This window comes from Buteo buteo, chromosome 18 (genome assembly GCF_964188355.1).
Source record: "Buteo buteo chromosome 18, bButBut1.hap1.1, whole genome shotgun sequence".
Lineage (NCBI taxonomy): Eukaryota > Metazoa > Chordata > Aves > Accipitriformes > Accipitridae > Buteo > Buteo buteo.
This window is the reverse complement of record NC_134188.1, coordinates 12,698,257-12,717,532: the sequence shown is the minus strand read 5'-3', so window position 1 is coordinate 12,717,532 and position 19,276 is coordinate 12,698,257. Positions and strand designations below refer to the sequence as shown.

General features: G+C 39.5%; 1 protein-coding gene across 1 annotated transcript in view; it reads right to left on the bottom strand.

The window, feature by feature from the left end:
* Positions 1–19,276, bottom strand: part of GUCY1A2 (guanylate cyclase 1 soluble subunit alpha 2) — a 161,434-nt gene that overhangs the window by 127,995 nt on the left and 14,163 nt on the right. Inside the window, exons 2-3 of the mRNA XM_075050423.1 lie at positions 16,732–16,793; positions 12,474–12,595 (exon numbers count right to left, since the gene is read on the bottom strand). Coding sequence (XP_074906524.1) covers positions 12,474–12,595; positions 16,732–16,793 — 184 coding nt within the window. The remainder of the gene's footprint in view (positions 1–12,473; positions 12,596–16,731; positions 16,794–19,276) is intronic.

The following is a 19,276-nucleotide window of genomic DNA, read 5'->3' as shown; positions in this document are numbered from 1 at the left end:
ATGACAACATGACAAAGCATATTTTATAAAAGAAGTAACAGTAATAATTTGGGAAAGTTCATTCAAATGCCATTACTCATAATCAAATTTGGTCACTAAACTAGGTTATTACAAAAATATTCCCAGGATCTTTTATGACCACAGATGGTCAGATCTGCACCTAAGCCAAAAGAAAGTACCTCTGGTACACAATGCCCCCTAATATCCTGACTCAGAGGACAGTGTGCCAATTCCTGACTCATTACCACTACATCTGCATAACATAGTATTGTAATATCTTCCATAAAAATACTGACTATAACCCAAAAAGAATTAAATTCTAACCTATACCAATAACATTGTCATAATTGGATTAATAGCAAGGAGCTAAGAAATGATCATATTCATATCTGTACACAAACACATATGCATACTTTTAAATGTCATTGTTCTGTAGAGCGAACTGTGGTAGCTTTAGAAGTCTGTCTGTAAAAGTGAGCACTCTAGCAGGGGCACCCAAGACTGTAAGACTGTAGAGGCCCTGAAAGCAGGAGAACAGGACAGCATCAGAAACCCCTGGACTATTCATACAAATGACCAAATACTGCTACAGAACTATGTAACATCCCACAAAGCTGCCCGAAACAATAGCATAGGTGAGCTGTCTTTAAAGTGTATTATAAAATTACAGTAAAGGTCAGTTGCCCTGGCACCACTAACTGAAAATAGGGTATGCAGAATTGATCACTCGTGTACTTTACTGCTATATGTCTAAGCCTTGTCTCATTATCATTAACAGGAGTTGTATCTTAGTATTTGGCCTAAGGTTTTGCTGGTTGTCTTAGACTGGTCTTGTCATTCACCCTGGAGGACTGGCTGTTCAATCTGGATGCAACATACTGACTCCAAGCAATACCAATTATACTATGAAATTCAGGTCAACAACCTGGCTCGGGGACATGCCACTACTTTTAAAAACATTTTAGCTTTGAATTGAGTTACACACACTACCAGCAGAAAATTAGATTAGCAAAGAAGAGCAAAATGGATATGCCTAAGCTCAACAAAACTGCTGGTCTGTCTTAGTCAGGAATTTTCTCTACAATAATAAGACACTATGAGATACTGAGAAAATTAAACAAAAAGTCAGACAATCTTCTAAAACAAACAAGTATTGTACATATCAGGGAAGTTTCTTCCTAAGCCTCACCAATAAAAGGTCAGTTTTTGCTTAAAGCACAATATTTTTTCTTTAAATCAAAAGTCTTTATTTAAACTCCTATTATACAAACACACACAAACTATTTTTTTTCCATATTTCTACAAAGCTCTTGGCTTCAGTGATGTATGAAGCTGCACAAAATACTTAACCCGTATTTTTACTGACTTATTCCTGCCTCTGCTATTGAAACAAATGATGAACAGAAGCAAACACTTACCTAACATTAACTCTGTATAAATTTCATCATAACCTTTTCATTTACTACCTGTATAAATGATCCCAATCTTTTGAATATATTCTGTGGAGTTTCTCCCTACCCCCTTCTCTATACTTATATCTGTTTAGCTTTCAAGAGACAGTAGAAATGACCATCATCATCACAAGGAGAGAAAATATCAGACTGCATCAGATCGCTATTCAGCTGCTCTGAAATCTTGTCTCAGGAGTGATTGGTATCAGATGCTATAGAAAAACTGTAAAATCTAATGGAAAATTGTGAAAAAAATACAGTTTTGAGGAAGCTCCTCCCTAACTGCTACAGTAAATGTTTGGCTTATTCACTGAAATGGATGGAAGTACCAGATTGGGAGATGATAGTTTTATTACATATAGAAAAACCTGCTTGTTAAAAAAGTTCCCAGAACTCTTTGTCTCTATAGTGCATACCTTACTACATTTGGAGGCTTCCACGGCTAATTATTATCCTTAAAAATTACATTCAGTATGATTTCCAATTCCAACATATTCAGTATTTCCTTTGTTTTTTCTTTTATTTTGAGAAAAGACAAATAAAATCTTCAAAATAATCTTCTTTATAACCTTCAGGTTATACATCTGCATAAACAGTCTAATCTTTTCAAACTCATCTCACATTAAACTCTTTCTCTGCATCTTCATTTTGTTTTCATTTTGATTTTGTAGCTGAATAATTCAAATTGAAGATGGCACTGAAAATGTGAGTCAACTTCTGTTTATCATAATCAATTATTTGCTATTCCTTTCTGAAAAGCTGGCATTCCCATTCTTGCTTTTTCACTATGGACCTTTAATAAAAATTTTCATTCAGCTGCTCAGAAGAAAAAAAAAATATTTGAGATCTGTATGCGTGCCCATCACTTCCAAATGCAGAGGCCACTGCACTCCCATATCGCCTTATGCATGACTGACAACCATAGATAGGGCTTCCTAATGGGCACTAGCTTGCAATCAGTGAGTAGGAAAAAGTCTTCCTTAGTTTCACCAACACACTTCACTAAATGGTAATGATACAAAATAAACCAAAATTCATCTCAACACTCTCTGCTGTTGCCCAAGTCATCTGTTATTTAGAGATTCTGATATTTACCAACCTTCTACTAGTACACTGAATGAAATTCTAAAAATTCATCAGTCTCAATTTGCTTTCCTCCTGGAAAGTGATCTACTGTGTTCCTATCACTTAATCCACTTCTTTGAGAAGACAAATCACATGTCTTAACTCCAATACAGTTTTTTTCCCTCAGTAGTTTCTTCTTGTTTCTTTTTCTTACAATGTCATTTTTATTCTAGCCCATACTGGAGAGGAATTAAATATGCACATCATAAAAGGGAATTGAGGCAAAGCAACCGTAGAATGAAAATATTGCTATGGGCCTCCACTAGAAAGCGCTTTGGGATCTATAACAACAGTACTATGTAAGATCTATTATTATCCTTCGAAAATGTGTCTCAAAGACACCTAGAGAAGACATCCTATACTTGTGAGCCAGATCCAAAATTACCAAAGTCTTTAAGCATAGGCTTAAAGTACAAATTAAGTATTTCACTGAACTGGAGCAGAAATAGATGACTTCTTCCTGTAATAACACACTAGTAAAAGGTATTTCTTCATTTTCTTTTCAGCAATTCCTGTAAACTGAAATCAACTACAAAACATCAAGGAACTAATACAGTATTTCTAGGTATTTTGTATATTACTAATTGGAGAAATTAGATAGGAATCTCTTCCCCTAAAGAAAATCACAAATCACAGGCTCTTCAGAAACAAATAGAAGATGAATGATGTGATAAAAATGTCAAAGTAATCCATTAACTTCCAGAGCAGTTACAAGCCATCCAGTTCTTCCTTAAAGTAAATCATGGTTACAATGGTTGCAGAGTGGCCAGAATCTGATTCCTTTGGCATAGAAAAATACCTTTTTTTTTCTGGGAGACCCATTAAGAACTTGTAAATGTCAAACATTAAGGGAATGGCACAATTCAATACGCAATTCCAGAACTCATACTGTGGATGGAAGCAGGATTTGCCACTTTCAATTATAGCAAATATCTCTTAAATGTTTTTGGATTATCAGATTTTTGGCGTAAGATCTTTTCCTTAAAAAGCCTTTTGGACAGAAAGCCAGGTGGCAGTTCAGAATTCCAAAGCATAATTTAAGATGGTATGTAAAGCATCGTTTATTCCTTCAATAAAAAAGGTTTTGATGTGTACAGGCTAATGCTGAAGGTACATTAGATGAATCATTTGGCTTGTAAGTGAGCCTAGTACCAGTATCTAATTACTGTATAAAGAACTTTGATCTTACTTCATTATGATGATGAACTTTTATCACCCTGGGAATCTAGATAGTATTTTTATATTACCCTTTTTAGTTGTTTTTATATAAATACTATAACGTCATTTTATGCCTTTATATATGGTTTTGACACAACTGTAAAATTTGTACTACACTTCTCTCACAGTGCCATACAGGGCCTGCATATCTTTCAAGATTTCATCAAATAAAAATGACAATTATTGTTAAAAAGAATTCCTCACACTTGTTCACCTATAGTACTTATTTTATCCAATTTTAATGAGCTGTGTTCTTTCTTTGTTTAAGTGGGGTCTATCACAAAAAATGCTTAGAAATATCGTTGTAATTACCACCTCTTGGTGAGGACCTGATCACCTGTGCTCAGCATACATGTGAAAGATTCTGCTCCAAACTGCTGACACAGGAAGCTCAGATGAGATCTTAAAAACAGGCAGTGTTCTTTTTTTTTCCCCATATAGTGCTTCCAGTAGCAGCCAATTCTTCAGGCAAAGCCAAGCTGTCTGAAGCAAGGCTATCATAAATTTATTTCCCACATCACAGCTTCACAGCTTGGAAACCTCACTTCTTAGATTTGCACAGGGTTTATTAAATGAAAACTGCAGTCACTCAGTTGGTGATTCCTAAAAATAAGGCATATCCAGTTTGTTTCATGTTAATTCTAGAGATCAAACAGCAATAAGAACAGAGTTTTTAAATTTGCTTTTGCATTAAAATAAGCATATATATCTTTGAATTGACATAGGGAGCAGAACTTCACTTCTTGGAAAGAATAAAATTGTAATGAAATCTAAAAACTTCTCCCATTAAATGAAAAATCATCTCTTGTAATTCCTCACATATATAAAGGGCTCAATTCAGCTGCCTGAATATAGAAATCTAATTCTACTTGAGTCTTCATAAGGCATCCAACTCATCTACAAAAGAAATAACAGATAGATACATCTGCCAGGATATGGAACTTAAGGGAGACCTACTCATTTTTGAAGGTTTGACAGAGGTCACACAAGATACCCCACAGCACCTAAAATAATGGCAAACACCTACATTTAGTCAATGAATCATGGCCAGAATGTCTTCTACTTTATTAATAGACTTCTGCATGATGTTACTGTACATCATAACCTCAAACTGCTCACTATCTACTGGTAGTTCATCTGCTTTCTAACAATAAATAGCTCTGATTTAAGAAGAGTGGGACGTCTAAGGCCATTTGGTATAAACATTTGGCCTTTTCTAATTTAGATGTATTAATCTCAGTTTTAAAATCACATGAATTATGTGATTTTTGTTTAGATTACTTTTGTATTGCTAGTGAGCTGTAACATCTGCTAAATAATAGGCGTCCTGTGTGTATAGCTTAGACTCCCCCTGGACAGAGTTCCAAGTATTACTAAAATCCATTAGTATCACCAGTCCTCTGGGCCATGTAACATTTCCTTTTACACCATTTGTAAACCAACAATTTTAATTATAAATCAGGCTGTGTATCCTAAATTAGTTGCATTCTAATGACTATCTGCAATTCTTAGCTCAAAGGAAAAGGAAAGTGATAGTAATTTATGTACTTTCAATATCTAAGCATTTACAGTTCTCAGACACCTGCCAAACAGTCATTGTGTCAAACCCTTGTCCATCTTTTCCAATTACATCACCTGTTATAATCTCACGGTAGGCTAAGATCTGTTCTGGCATCTCCTTTTCAGTGTATTTCCTGCCTTTTCAAATGTAGTATTTCTCAGCAGTGATGTGCTGTTATTATTTAATAGTTACCAGAATGATCCCAAATTTATTGTTCTTTAACTACAGAATATGGGTAAGAGCTGAGATTTTCTTCGTTTCATAAAGGAAACACAGATCTTCAACTTTGACGGATTACTTTTATAGAATTATGCCCTTTGCACTAAATGAAGGAACAGCCCTGCAAGGTATATTTAGGTATGAAGTGATTTGCTCTATACAAAGCAGCCTACAGCACATATCTTCTTCAGTGGTGACAAGCAAATGTCACCTAGAGCAAGAGCTCTCTACACCCCTACACCAACCATGGAATGCAACTCCTCCTCAGTGTCTTGGGGAGGCTGAATCCAGAAGCATGATTTATTTCCCTGACAGGATAGGGCTCTGGGCTGGGATTCCACATATCTTATCACCAGTGGATTTGGGAATCCTTGCCACTGTGCTATATCATTCTCCAAATGGAAGATGCCCAGAAAGATATTCAGTTAGAAATGACAGAGAAGCAAAGTCCTCGTACCACTTTCAGAACTAAAATCAAGAGGACAAGCATTATTATTAACCTATAAGTTAAGAATGCATAACAGGAAAAATCCTTGCAACACATTTGAGTCTACATGCGGAGCTGACTTAGCAACTATTGACGTATGCTGTGCATTTTTTAAGGAAAACGAGTAATTGTAGTAAGATTTTAGGGGCCAAATTTTTATAACAGATTAAAAAGAATTATGTTGTATAAATTAATTACTTGAATAAAAAAAAGAGAGTGATTTCTGTATCTTAAGCCATAGAAAGTCAAATAGGTGCAATTATTTCTCCAGGCCTCCTTGCTGAAACAACAATCTGATACAAGTGCATTTGTAACTTTGGGCCGTGAGCCCAAGGTGTTGCAAGTGTTATTCATGCAGTATATGTAGCATGGTGCTGCAGTACATACAATTTAGATATTGTCTAATACATAAATAGGCTTTCAAAGACAACATTTCTTCCATGTTCTTAAAGATTGGGTATGAACACCTACTTCTGCTTTTGCAAATTTTGCACAACAGATTTTTTTATAGGTATTTATGAATTTAGGTTATTTTTCATTAGTTTTACTGTCAAAGTTATGACAGATTACAGAGTACCTCAGCAAGATGCAAAGAGGTTCCAAAGGAAATAAACAGGTAACTCCCTTTACAAAACTCCCTTTCTTTTTTTTGATTGAAGTAAGAGTGAAAAATAGTTCATGTCCAAGGCTCCATTAATTGTGTACAGTGTTTGAAAAGAGTGTTTGGAGGAGGTGAGGTGAAGGCTGTACAATTTTTATCTAGTTTGTGCATTTGAGATGTGAGAAACATCATGTGACACATCAGAAGTACACAGTGGGGTTGAAAAATGAAAACTGGGCATTTCTGTATTGCTTCATAATAATGTGCTTCTGTGCTCAGTAGCACAGACCTGCTTGGAATATCTGCCCAAAAGATAAGCAGGAGACACGTCATGATGTCTTTATGTCCCAGAATAAACTCCTTACAGTAGGAATTACAGATTAACAAAAAAAGTTTTTATCCTTATTTTCCTGTTGTCAAAATTTTAATTTGAAACTACCTGGAAGTCTTCTGCTTTATTCTGACTAGTTGCAATTAAGTCAAAATGCACACTCTAATCTTACTTGAAATCAAATTATGGGAACAAAAGCAGTCCCAAACAAGATTTGGCTGTCATTGCTCAAAATGCTGAATGTACAAATGATATGAAAACATCTTTGCTTTTAGAAGGTTAAAATCTGAACAGCACTGACATATGGTTTAAAGGATTAAAAAAACCCTGTTATCACCATTATACAGATGGGAAAGTGAGGCACGGAAAGCATAAAAACTTGCCCAATGTCAAATAAGAGATCTCTTCAGATACAATCTCTCTCCCTAACATACCTCAGTATAAATTTATAGTCACCTAATAAAGAAACGTGGTAGTCATCCACATAATATACTTCATCACAGGAATCTTACACTTATCATTATTTCTAAGATAAGTTCAAGTTAACACCACCAATCTGCTCTGAACACAGCTAAGCTCGCCAGCTAAAAGCATTATCTGTATCAACAGGATAAAACATACCAGTGCTTATTCTTTGAAATACTTTATTTCCAACTAGGAACTTTATAAAGGCTCCCTTTACAAGCTAGGATTTCTCTTCTCTTTTCCCCAACTTCCAATATATCATCACTTGTTTTTCCTTTGGATGACAGGACTAGGGAAGTGATCGTCCCCCTGTACTTGGCACTGGTGAGTCCACACCTCGAATACTGTGTTCAGGTTTGGGCCCCTCACTACAAGAAAGACATTGAGGTGCTGGAGCGTGTCCAGAGAAGGGCAACGAAGCTGGTGAAGGGCCTGGAGCACAAGTCTTATGAGGAGCGGCTGAGAGAACTGGGGTTGTTCAGCCTGGAGAAAAGGAGGCTGAGGGGAGACCTTATCGCTCTCTACAACTACCTGAGAGGAGGTTGTAGTGAGGTGGGTGCTGGTCTCTTCTGTCAGGGAACAAGAGATAGGACGAGAGGAAATAGCCTCAAGTTGTGGCAGGGGAGGTTTAGATTGGATATTAGAAAAAATTTCTTCCCCAAAATGGTTGTCAGGCATTGGAACAGGTTGCCCAGGGAAGGGGTTGAGTCACCATCCCTGGAGGTATTTAAAAGATGTGTAGATGTGGTGCTTAGGGACATGGTTTAGTGGGACTTGGCAGTGCTAAGTTAATGGTTGGACTGGATGATCTTAAGGGTCTTTTCCAACCTAAATTATTCTATCATTCTATGATTGTATATGCTTATTAAGGACCCTGTAAAAGTGTGCATGCACCAATTAAAGACAGCAGAGTCCATCGTAAAGCTGTCTGGACTGTTTTGGAAAGGATACAAAGTTAAATTAAATATTCCAGCCTTAGAAGCTGTCACTGCAAAGGAAAGCTGTGCCATTGATCTGGTACCAGGTATGATTTACAGCATGTGAGCATGATGAATGTGGCTCCCTTAATTACAGTGGATTAAAGTAGGAAGAGTTCTACTGATGTCTAGAGTTGTAGCAGAAGCAACTCAGCGAGGGGACGAGGAGAATCAGGTCCTGCCACTGCAGGAAGATGGTGTCACACTTCAGTGATGACTTGACAGGAAGAAAATTCCAGTACTCAGACATGATAAATCACATGCCTTGAGCTGAGCATACAGCTTGCAGTCAGCACTTTTCCTGTGAGCAGTGTGTGTAAGTGCCGGGACCATGGTGCGAAGCATCTGCTCACAATCTTCCAAGCTTACTAATGATCTGAGCATTTGCTGTCTTCTGATGAATAATGCCAAATGACTATTTTAAAGGCAGTTAGAGGGTCAGGAGAGGTGAATCATGTTGACATTTGCTAAGGTAAGAGAGCAGGAAATTGCTTCCAAGCACCTTTAAGAAAACACTTTCTTTCAGCCCTAGACAGCAAGCCCTGTTATCACTCATATAAATAAACTGAGAACCAGATTTGATTCAACAGTTTGTCTAGCCTCCATCACAGTCAGATTCATTCTTGTCTACTGTCTCACCAATGCCAATTGCTCTACCTACACATCCCAGTGGTTACATCCTTCTTGCATAGAAGAGGCTCTCACTAATCTTTATTCAACCAGAACAATAACCATGTATGTGAGAATTAATTACACAGCCTCCATTAATTATTTACCTGTTGTGATAGGAGCTACAATTAAAATTAAGAAACTGGTTTTACTGCTCATTCCCTTATGTTCCTGTCCCAGATAAGAAGGAAAGAAGTACTGCTTTCAAATTATCTCAGTGTTCTGCTCACACTGAATTTTTTTTTTTGCTATGTACTCAAATTAATTCTTTAAAAGGTGAGCTTTTCCAAGAGTAAGTCTCTGCAAACTTATTTTCAACAAAGTCCTCTTTAATAATTCCCCAAGACAGTAACATCTAGACATTATCCCTACACTGGGATCCTGACAGTCCGATCTGCCCCTGACACACATGCCCTGTGAGGATACCACTGAAAAAGCAGACTGCACATTACTCAGCCATGCTAAGGGACCAGGACTAACACCAATTTAAAAGCACTCTGAAGATGAAAAAGGTTTCATAACTATCTCTTAGAACACATACTTTGTGTCATGGTGAAGTAAGTATTGAATGTCTAATTTGGTTTTTTACAATATTATTATGCACATGATAAGATGAAAAGTCTTTGCTTTGCATGAGTCCTGCCTTATCACTCATAGCACTTGTTTCTGAGAGTTAGCATTCAATTATTTTAAAATGCAAACAAAAAAAATGGTAACTAATACTGGATGTATTTACAGTTTAATTTGTTCTAAATTCTCTCCATGACCAAATGTGCAAAGTGCCAAGTACCGTCTCTTCCCAGCAGCAGTTAAAGGCACGCAGAACCTCCCTGACAGCACCTAGCATCTCGCAGAATAAGGCACCTGACACCAAAAAAAAGCATTTTGAATGTCACTGAAACACAGTCATCTCTCAACTAGAATATGTTAGCTGTTTCACAGAGTGTACCAAGTCTGTTTAACAGTTTGAGATAGAACAGACAGACATGCAATGCATGTATCTCCAAAAGGATTTTAAGTCAGCAGGATACAATGGTCCAGACCGCAACATGGGCGGAATATCACCTTACCATATTTCCCTGACATGGAAGGTAAATCACATCTGTAATTATTATACAAGGTCAGATTTCAGTATTGTGCCTCCTGTTGAAGAAAGTCTCTCTAACTGCATAATCCCATAAAAATGTCACAGGTTTATACTATGTATTACCAGCTGAAAGGAAACTTATTATGAACCTGAATGCCATCTGTCATGCCTTCCACCCCAACATCAGCAGCCTACCAAGACTTCAAATAGAAGAGCAAAGAGGGTTTCAGCATTACAAAAAGTACAGCCCCGAGTGTTGTGAGCGCTATCTAAAAGTTCAGAAAAAAAAGCTCGTACTCAACTAGCAAAAATGTCATCATGGTATCAACAGCTGCTTTATGTTAGCTGGGCCAGAATCAGCAAGGCTTTCAAACTGGGAGAGACCCCATGAGTTGTCTGGTCAGTCAGGCCAGGTTGCTCATGGCTTTACCCAGTTGGGGTTAGAAACTTCCAAGGGCAGAGACGGCAGACAGGTTGCCTCTCTGGGCAAGCTGTGTCTCTGCCTGACTGTCCTTATGGGGAAAAATACCCAGTCTGAATATCTGCTGTTCCAACTTACGCCTGCTGTCTCTTGCCCTCCCATGCTGCACCACTGTGAAGAGCCCACCTCTGTCTCCTCAAGGACCTCCCCATAGGCACTGGGGGCTGCTGTTAGGTCCTCTCAAAGCCATCTCTGCTCCAGGCTGAACAAGCCCAGCTCTCCCAGCCTCTCCTCACAGGGCAGGTATACCAGCCCCCACCATCTCAGTGGCCTCAACTGAAATCCCTCTGGTTTATCAACTTCTCCATGGTTTTGGGCTCCCAACATTGGATTCAGTAATCCAGATGTGGTCTATGAGTACTGAGTAGAGGGGGATAATGAGTGCCTTCGATCTGGCTCTCTGCTCCTATTCATACAGCCCAGGCTGCCATTGCTGTTTTCGCTGCCAAGACTCGCCACTGGCTCATGTCCCATTTGCTGGCTACCAGGAGACCCAGGGCCTTTCCCACAGAGAAACGACTGCAACAACTCTCCATTTGCAAACTCCATGAAAGCAGCAGATGACAAATGACAGTGCTCCACAGCAGATGCTAGACAGCAGTGGGCACACAGACAGCTATGACAGTTCAGCCGCTGTGCTGCAAGCAGGTAAGCTGTGGTTACTTGACCTCAGGACTGAGCCCAAATATGCATAATTCTGATAAACTCACATTGACCAACATGATCATGTTGGTATTACTTTCTTGTTAGTAGATGGCATAATTGCATACAATTAATATATGAGAACACCTCATGTCTTAGAACTTACTTAAAGAGTTATTGTCAATTGTTACAATCCTGGAAGTAGAGCTGTGTAACATCAGCTTTGCTACACTACAAATTACTACCACAAATAAATCAAGAATTACTGCTTTGAAACCATTACCTTTAAAAGCAGTTACTACTTTTCCTCCTTACAGTTCCCTGTAAAATGCAGTTGCCCAGTCGTTAAAGCTCAATCTGTAAAGTTTACTCTAAAACAAAGAATATGATCAGTTTCATAGTAAACAGTTAAAACAACCTGAGTCAAAAATTAACTTTTCAGTGTCAAGCTCTGCACCTTTTTTTTTTGCCCTTTTTTTTTGGCCTTTTATGGTTGGTTTGTATCAGCAATACAGTTCTGACTGAACAGCAGTAAAGCTTACTAACAACTTGGGAGGGACAATAAGCTGGATAAATCATATAAATTGATGCAAATAGCCAGCTATGTAATTTTGATGCCTATTAAGACAGTTGCACTTTAGTGATGGATGACATCATCTTGACATGAAACATTTCTAAAAGTTCATTGCAGCAAGCATTCAATATGAATGGAAGTTTCCAGAATGTTTCATGTCTCAGGTACATCCTGCTCTGTGTTTCTCGGACCCTCTATCCACCAGACCCATAGATGGTAAGAATATCTGTTGTTCTGTAGAACCCCTATAAAACCACTTGACATAATTCCAAGACCAAGGCCTGCACAGATGCAAGTCCATTTGGACTCAAAGCATTTGATACTTCCCTAATGCCTAATCACTGTGGGTATTTGCACAATACACCTCCACCGACTCCACAGAAAAATCAGTCTGGATTGTCTCAAAAGCACAAAATATATGTAAAAAGGGAGACAAATGTAGTAACAGTGCACTGATACATAGCTGCCTACATTCTAAATTTCCTTTGTTGGAGCAAAAATTCCTTGGTTCATTGTTGGTATTAGGATCATCAGTAAACTTTCCTTCCAACTAAAGGAAACAGATTCCCTTGAAAAAATACATACCAAGTACATTAGCTGTACACTGGAGAATTCCTGAGACATCTTCAGCTTCTTCACTGCCAGTACAGTCTGTGTAGGAGCATCTGTTTGATATATTGTGAAAGTTCTTCTCTGCATCCCTGTAACTACAGTAAAAAAAAGTAAAAAAAAGTTATAGCATCTCCTTATACAAACACAACATCAACAAATGTCTTTCAGAAGTGGTGGTAAAGGATGCCTTTAGCTTCCCTTGTTTCCTCCTTCTTCTCCCCTCCATCACCCCCTTTCCCTTTGTGCATTATTACACACAGATGATACTGCATTAGTAGCCTGGTTATCTCAAGTATTATATAAGAATCTGGAATACTATCTGTAAGGAAAATGAAGACATAAGAAAAAAATAGTACCAAAGGGGTGAGGCATGAGGGAAGGGTATCATACATAGCTGTCATATATCATGCCGACTAGGGTGTTATCTATAACAAAGTTGTACAGTAAACTCCAAGCAAGATGTTTATGAGGCAATGGTGAGTATTTATTAAGAATAATAAATCTTCCACATCACATTACATTAGCACTGCAAGTATAAAACCTAGCTTTCTCTGTGAATTAACTTCTGAAAAGATCTCAGCAGAAAGAAGGATGTCAAGCTGCAACTCACTATGCTATCAAGAATAAACTTTTTCTTATACTCTGTTAAAGTAAAATTTAAAAGAATCCCACCACTGATGAAAGGCACAGAGCTATGGTCCGACCAGTAAGAAATCAGCTACCATCTAAATTATTCTATCTGATTTAGTTTTGCTGGATTGTTTTTCCTTAATTCAACAGAAACAGAAGAGAAGCTGAAACTATGTTTAAAACAAAGTTTTATGCAGGTGATAATGAGGACAGAAGAGGGATTACAAGTGAAGAAAATATTGCAGCAGCGTGATAATGTACTTGGCAAAATATACAATTGATTTAGCTCAACGCACAGAGAACAGCTTTTCTAATGAGTATTTCATGAACAGTTTTGCTATGCTTTTATGCTTTGTTTGTACTTCATAAATCGTGAAGAGCAGTTTTAAGGATTGGACTCTTCATCTGGTTAAGGTCTGCAAAATCTCAGCACCTGGGTTGCCAGCACCTGTGGAAAAGGACTAGAAAGGATTCAGAGCTGCGCATCAGGTTACCCCCCAACAGGGAAACTGGTTCTCCACATGGAGTAAAGCATATTGGGGAGAGTGGGCTCATATTAAACAAGGAAAACCCAGAGATAGGGGCTGCTGGTGTGCTCTGCAGTGAGCTGCATGGTCTGTACAGATTTCCAGGTCTCCAGAAATGCCAGGCCACATGCCTGGCAGTAGGCCATGTCCTGACACGCTGTCTGAGCTGACCCAGAGCCCAAAGTCACAGCCCAACCCCACGGCCATGCCAGGAGGCCAGGCCTCTTCAGCCAGTGTCACCGACTCCCTGAATGACACCACGGCCACTCCTCACCTCTGATCTTGAGGTTCAACAAGGCTGAGTGCTGGGTCCTGCACCTAGGTCACAACAACCCCATGCAATGCTACAGGCTTGGGGAAGAGTGGCTGGAAAGCTGTCTGGAGGAAAAGGACCTGGCGGTGTTGGTTGACAGCCGGCTGAGTATGAGTCAGCAGTGTGCCCAGGTGGCCAAGGCGGCCAACACCATCCTGGCTTGTATCAGAAATACTGTGGCCAGCAGGACTAGGGAAGTGATCGTCCCCCTGTACTCCGCACCGGTGAGGCTGCACCTCGAGTGCTGTGTTCAGTTTTGGGCCCCTCACTACAGGAAAGACATTGAGGTGCTGGAATGTGTCCAGAGAAGGGCAACCAGGTTGTTGAGGGGCCTGGAGCACAAGTCTTATGAGGAGCGGCTGAGGGAAGTGGGGCTGTTTAGCCTGGAGAAAAGGAGGCTGAGGGGAGACCTTATCACTCCACAACTGCCTGAAAGGAGGTTGTAGGGAGGTGGGGGTTGGTCTCTTCTCCCAGGTAGCAAGTGATAGGACAAGAGGAAAATGGCCTCAAGCTGTGCCAGGGGAGGTTTAGATTGGATATTAGGAAAAATTTCTTCACTGAAAGGGTTGTCAAACATTGGAACAGGCTGCCCAGGGAAGTGGTTGAGTCACCATCCCCGGAGGTATTTAAAAGACATGTAGATGTGGTGCTTAGGGACATGGTTCAGTGGGACTTGGCAGTGCTAAGTTAATGGTTGGACTGGATGATCTTAAGGGTCTTTTCCAACCTAAATTATTCTATCATTCTATGACTCTATCTTGACCGGGACAGGAGATTTGATGAACATTTATGTTGTACCAGGTGTCAGTGCCTAGGTACTGGCAGGGGTGGCTGCATGGGCCAGGGCTGCCCCATACCAGACACAGCCAGTTCCAGCCGGCTCCAGTCGACCCACTGCAGGGCACAGCTGAGCCCCACAGCCAAGCGGGTGGCACCTCACGGAGAATGAATTTAAGAAAGGGCAAAACACCTCACAGAGCTGAGGTGCGAGGAAAAGAACTGAGAGAAACAGCCCTGTGAACACCAAGGTCAGTGAAGAAGGAGGGGGAGGAGGTGCTCCAGGCACCAGAGCAGAGATTCCCCTGCAGCCCATGGGGAAGACCATGGTCAGGCAGGCCCTGCAGCCCATGGAGGACCATGGTGGAGCAGATATCCCCCTGCAGCCCATTGGAGGACCCCCCACACTGGAGCAGGTGGATGTGCCCTGAAGGAAGCTGCAGCCTGTGGAAAGCCTGTGCCAGAGCAGGGGAACAGCATGATAAGGATGGAGCAGCAGAGAGGAGCTGTTATGGACTGACCACAGCCCCCATGCCCCTGTGCCACTCAGGGCGGGAGGAGGTAGAGGAGTCAGGATTGTATTTATCTCAACCCAGAAGCTTTCTTCATCATACTTTCTCCCCCTGTCCTGTTGAGCAGAGAGAGCAAGAGAGTACAGCAGCTGTGTAGGGGTCTGGCAACTGGCCACAGTCAACCCACCACAGTGTGTACCAACAGTAAAGATCATGGGGTGAGACAAATATAAGACATCCACTAGAGACAGATGCTACTTTAACCAACTCATGCTGATGTTCAAAAAACTGAGCCAGTGTATTATAAATCCCAGGAATTACAGGTTTTCAGAGTGTCCCAGTTTTAAACTTTGTCCATTAAAAAAGTACATCTAAGCCACATGTGGCCATAAATAAAAAGCCACATCGTTATTGCACACATGTTTTCCTCAAGGCACTGTATCATCCTCTCAAGTCTGCTAATGTGAGACTTCACGCAATTTTTTCAGCAACTGAAAATATTAGCAGCCAGAAGGCTTCTCCCCCTGCCTGCCCCACAGAGCACATCGCAACTACCTGCTGAGATTGGCTCCCTGACTGCCTTTAGGTGCCAGCCAGACTGCTAATATTGCAGATATCACCCACCAGGCTAGGGCTCCCTGTGAATTTTAACCAAACATTGAGAAACAGGCAAGGACAATTCCTTCCAGGGCACCAAGATTTGAAACTATGTCATAAATTCTAAAACAACCTTCAGCACAGCTTGAAAAAACCCCCTCCCTTACATCTGTGTAATTAAATTCAGAGGACAGCATTCTTTGTCATATGGCACAGTCATTTAATGGCTATAGACATGCAGCCATTGTATTGTGACTCGGTTAGGAAAAGTTACCTGTGACAGTAAAATATTTGTGCAGGTAAGGAAAATACTTGTGCAGGTAAGGAAAAGGTTGAAAGGATATTATTTTAATCAACAGGAGAATGCCTTAGGTTTTCATGATGATATTTGCTATTACTTTCTTTTTATTCCTCAGTCATCTATTAATTTTCTCAATGAACTCTTAGGTGGTGGCTTTCAGCCTTGCTTCTGCAAAAACCTGGAAGTATGTAACAGTGTATGTATGTAACAAGCACTGATGCAGGATTTTGCAACATTGGGACCTCAGGTCATAGCACAAATAACTTTTCCAGCATTCTCAGCCAGCTCTGTGGAAAGCAAATTGGAATAGATCTAATACTTTTACAAAAAGATTCCCTATTCTCTTTATATAGGAAACATTACTGTTAATGGAGCAGTTGTGCTCTGTTGGGATTGCATGGAAGCAGGACTGGACAGCAGTTTATCATTAACATCCATAGTATGTATAGTTACTCCAGAGCATCTCTAAGAATTTGAGAGAAAAATTAAAAACCTTGTCACACAAGGCTGTGACTTGGGAATCATAGAGAAAAACATGACCATGCACCTTTCACTACCTCACATTAACACTTACCCAATAACTTGATGCTCAAAATACTGCAGTGTCCTTTGAAGAGTTTGCCGAATGGTCTGAGGCTACAGAAGAATAATAAAAATAATTGTAAGATTAGGGAAGTATAGTACCATTTAATTAACAGATCTTTTAACACACTATTTTTCTCCAGCTTTACTCCTCCTCATCTTCTACCTGCCAGATGCCCATCACAACGATGGATATGAAATATTATTCATTCCCTATATGTTACTTTACCATTTAAATAGGGATGAATTTTACAATATGACATAATTAATACTGCTTATAAAACTAGTTGTGCATAACAAAGGAGCCACTTCACTATTAGATCTCAAAAACTATCACCCACCAATTATCTTATTAATTTAAAATAATTAATTTAAAATAGACTGCAAGAAAATGCTATTATTTTGTGATGAAAGTATCACCAGGAAAAGGCATTGTGTTTTTAAACTTTGTATGTTCCCTGGAGCATTTTGTACTAAAGAATATTATAAAGACACAACTTATTTCAGCTTACTTTCCTGACAAGCTATGACTTTCCAGTTATCTTTTAAATTACCAGGAAACTCAAGTTCATCAAAAGAAAATCATGACATGCTTCAAGCATTTCTATGCTACTTCATTTTAATAGGTGTTCACCAAACTACATATGTGCATATATGTGTTTATTTGCATTATTACTACTACTACAGTGTTCACCAAAATACATATGTATATATGTTTATTTTCCTTATTATTACTGCTGCTGAGGCTACTCTCATTATTTTGAATTAATTCATGAGAGATCTTTGGGTAAATAAAGCAATGTGAAATCCATGTCATTCTCTTTTGAATTTTCCAAGTCACTTACGGCAAAACATCACTCTTCCAAAATGACTTTGTACCAAATATGAGGTTTTTCACCTGTCCATTTTGTCCTGGTGCCAGAGGTCAGATAAAGGTACACAATTGGGATTTATAACCCTTCCTTCTGTATCAGAAGCACACAGGGTTATTTTCGTTAGACTTGCAGCAGCAGACACTCAAATTTTAGAGATATTTGGTTATTTCCCTACCATTTGGAAAAGACATCTAATTGTTTTGGAAAGTAGTAGTTGAAATAATACCCCTTAATTACAGGAATTTCATTCTAAAACTGACATCATCTTTGAAAGTCTCAGATTTTGCTTACTGCTGTACAGATTCAGCAGTTCAAGAGCTGAGCTTTCTATCTACTGTCACTCCTGAGTTTGCAGAGGGAGGTATCTGTTTTGATGACAGCAGGAATGAAAAAGCATATACCAGGCTGCACTAGGTTTGTACAATTGTAAAAATTTCTTGTTTAATACCAAACTGTAAGAACATGTCTACCCTTTTGAATTCAAATGTATGCACTTAACAAGTACATAAGGGGGCTTATAAGAAAGATGGGGACAAACTTTTTAGCAGGGTCTGTTGTGATAGGACAAGGGATAATGGTTTTAAACTAAAAGAGGGTAGATTCAGACTAGATATAAGGAAGACATTTTTTACGATGAGGGTGGTGAAACACTGGAACAGGTTGCCCAGAGAGGTGGTAGATGCCCCATCCCTGGAAACATTCAAGGCCAGGTTGGACGAGGCTCTGAGCAACCTGATCTAGTTGAAGATGTCCCTGCTTATTGCAGGGGGGTTGGACTAGATGACCTTTAAAGGTCCCCTCCAACCCAAACTATTCTATCATTCTATGAACAAAAATAAGCTCAAAATAGATGTAAACCTTGCAAGAGGATTCTTTTGTTAATTCTGTATCAGATGATTACTTCTCTGCTCTGTGGGAGCTAAGTTTCCTGTGCTAAAGGCATTAAATGTTATATGTTCTCTTGCAAAAAACAACAGAAGCACCATATGAATGAAACCATCACATATCAAAAAACTACCCCCTTCTCAGTGGTAGAGCAGGTGTTGAAGTCCTTAGGCCTGATGGGCTACAAATATATCTCATGGCATGTTCTCACAGAGATTCAAAGATTTCCTGTGCTCAACAGGCAGAAAAATCCATTCTTCACGTATAGAAAAAATGTATTTTCCCACACTAGCAACAAAGCAAAGGAAAATGGCTTTAAGCAAAGAGGTCCAGACAGCTGCCATCTCCCTTCTCCATACAGCATTTCCCTCAGCCCCACTCCCTACACACAGAACATTAGTACTCCACCAGCAACTCCTCTGATATAAAATAGGGAACGGTAGAAACGTTTGACTGTTAAATTAAATCTTCCTTCTGGTTCTCCCAAAGTGCTTTTACAGCAGGCGTATGGAAGGCAGCAATGTCTGATACCACAGCAGAGAGGAAGGAAAATAGCTTTTTGTCTTCTCAGGAAGTTTTGCAGCTTATGACACCTGAGCAATCCTCCACGGAATGTCTTTGCCTTTCTCATGCCTGACACACAGATGTTACACGCCTTACCCAGGGAAAAATCTTTTTGAATACCTCAAGATTTGACCATACAAGCAACCTCCAAGTCCTGAGCTTATTTCATCAGTAGACCTCCCTTCTCCTGCAGTGCTGAATGAAAAAAAATAG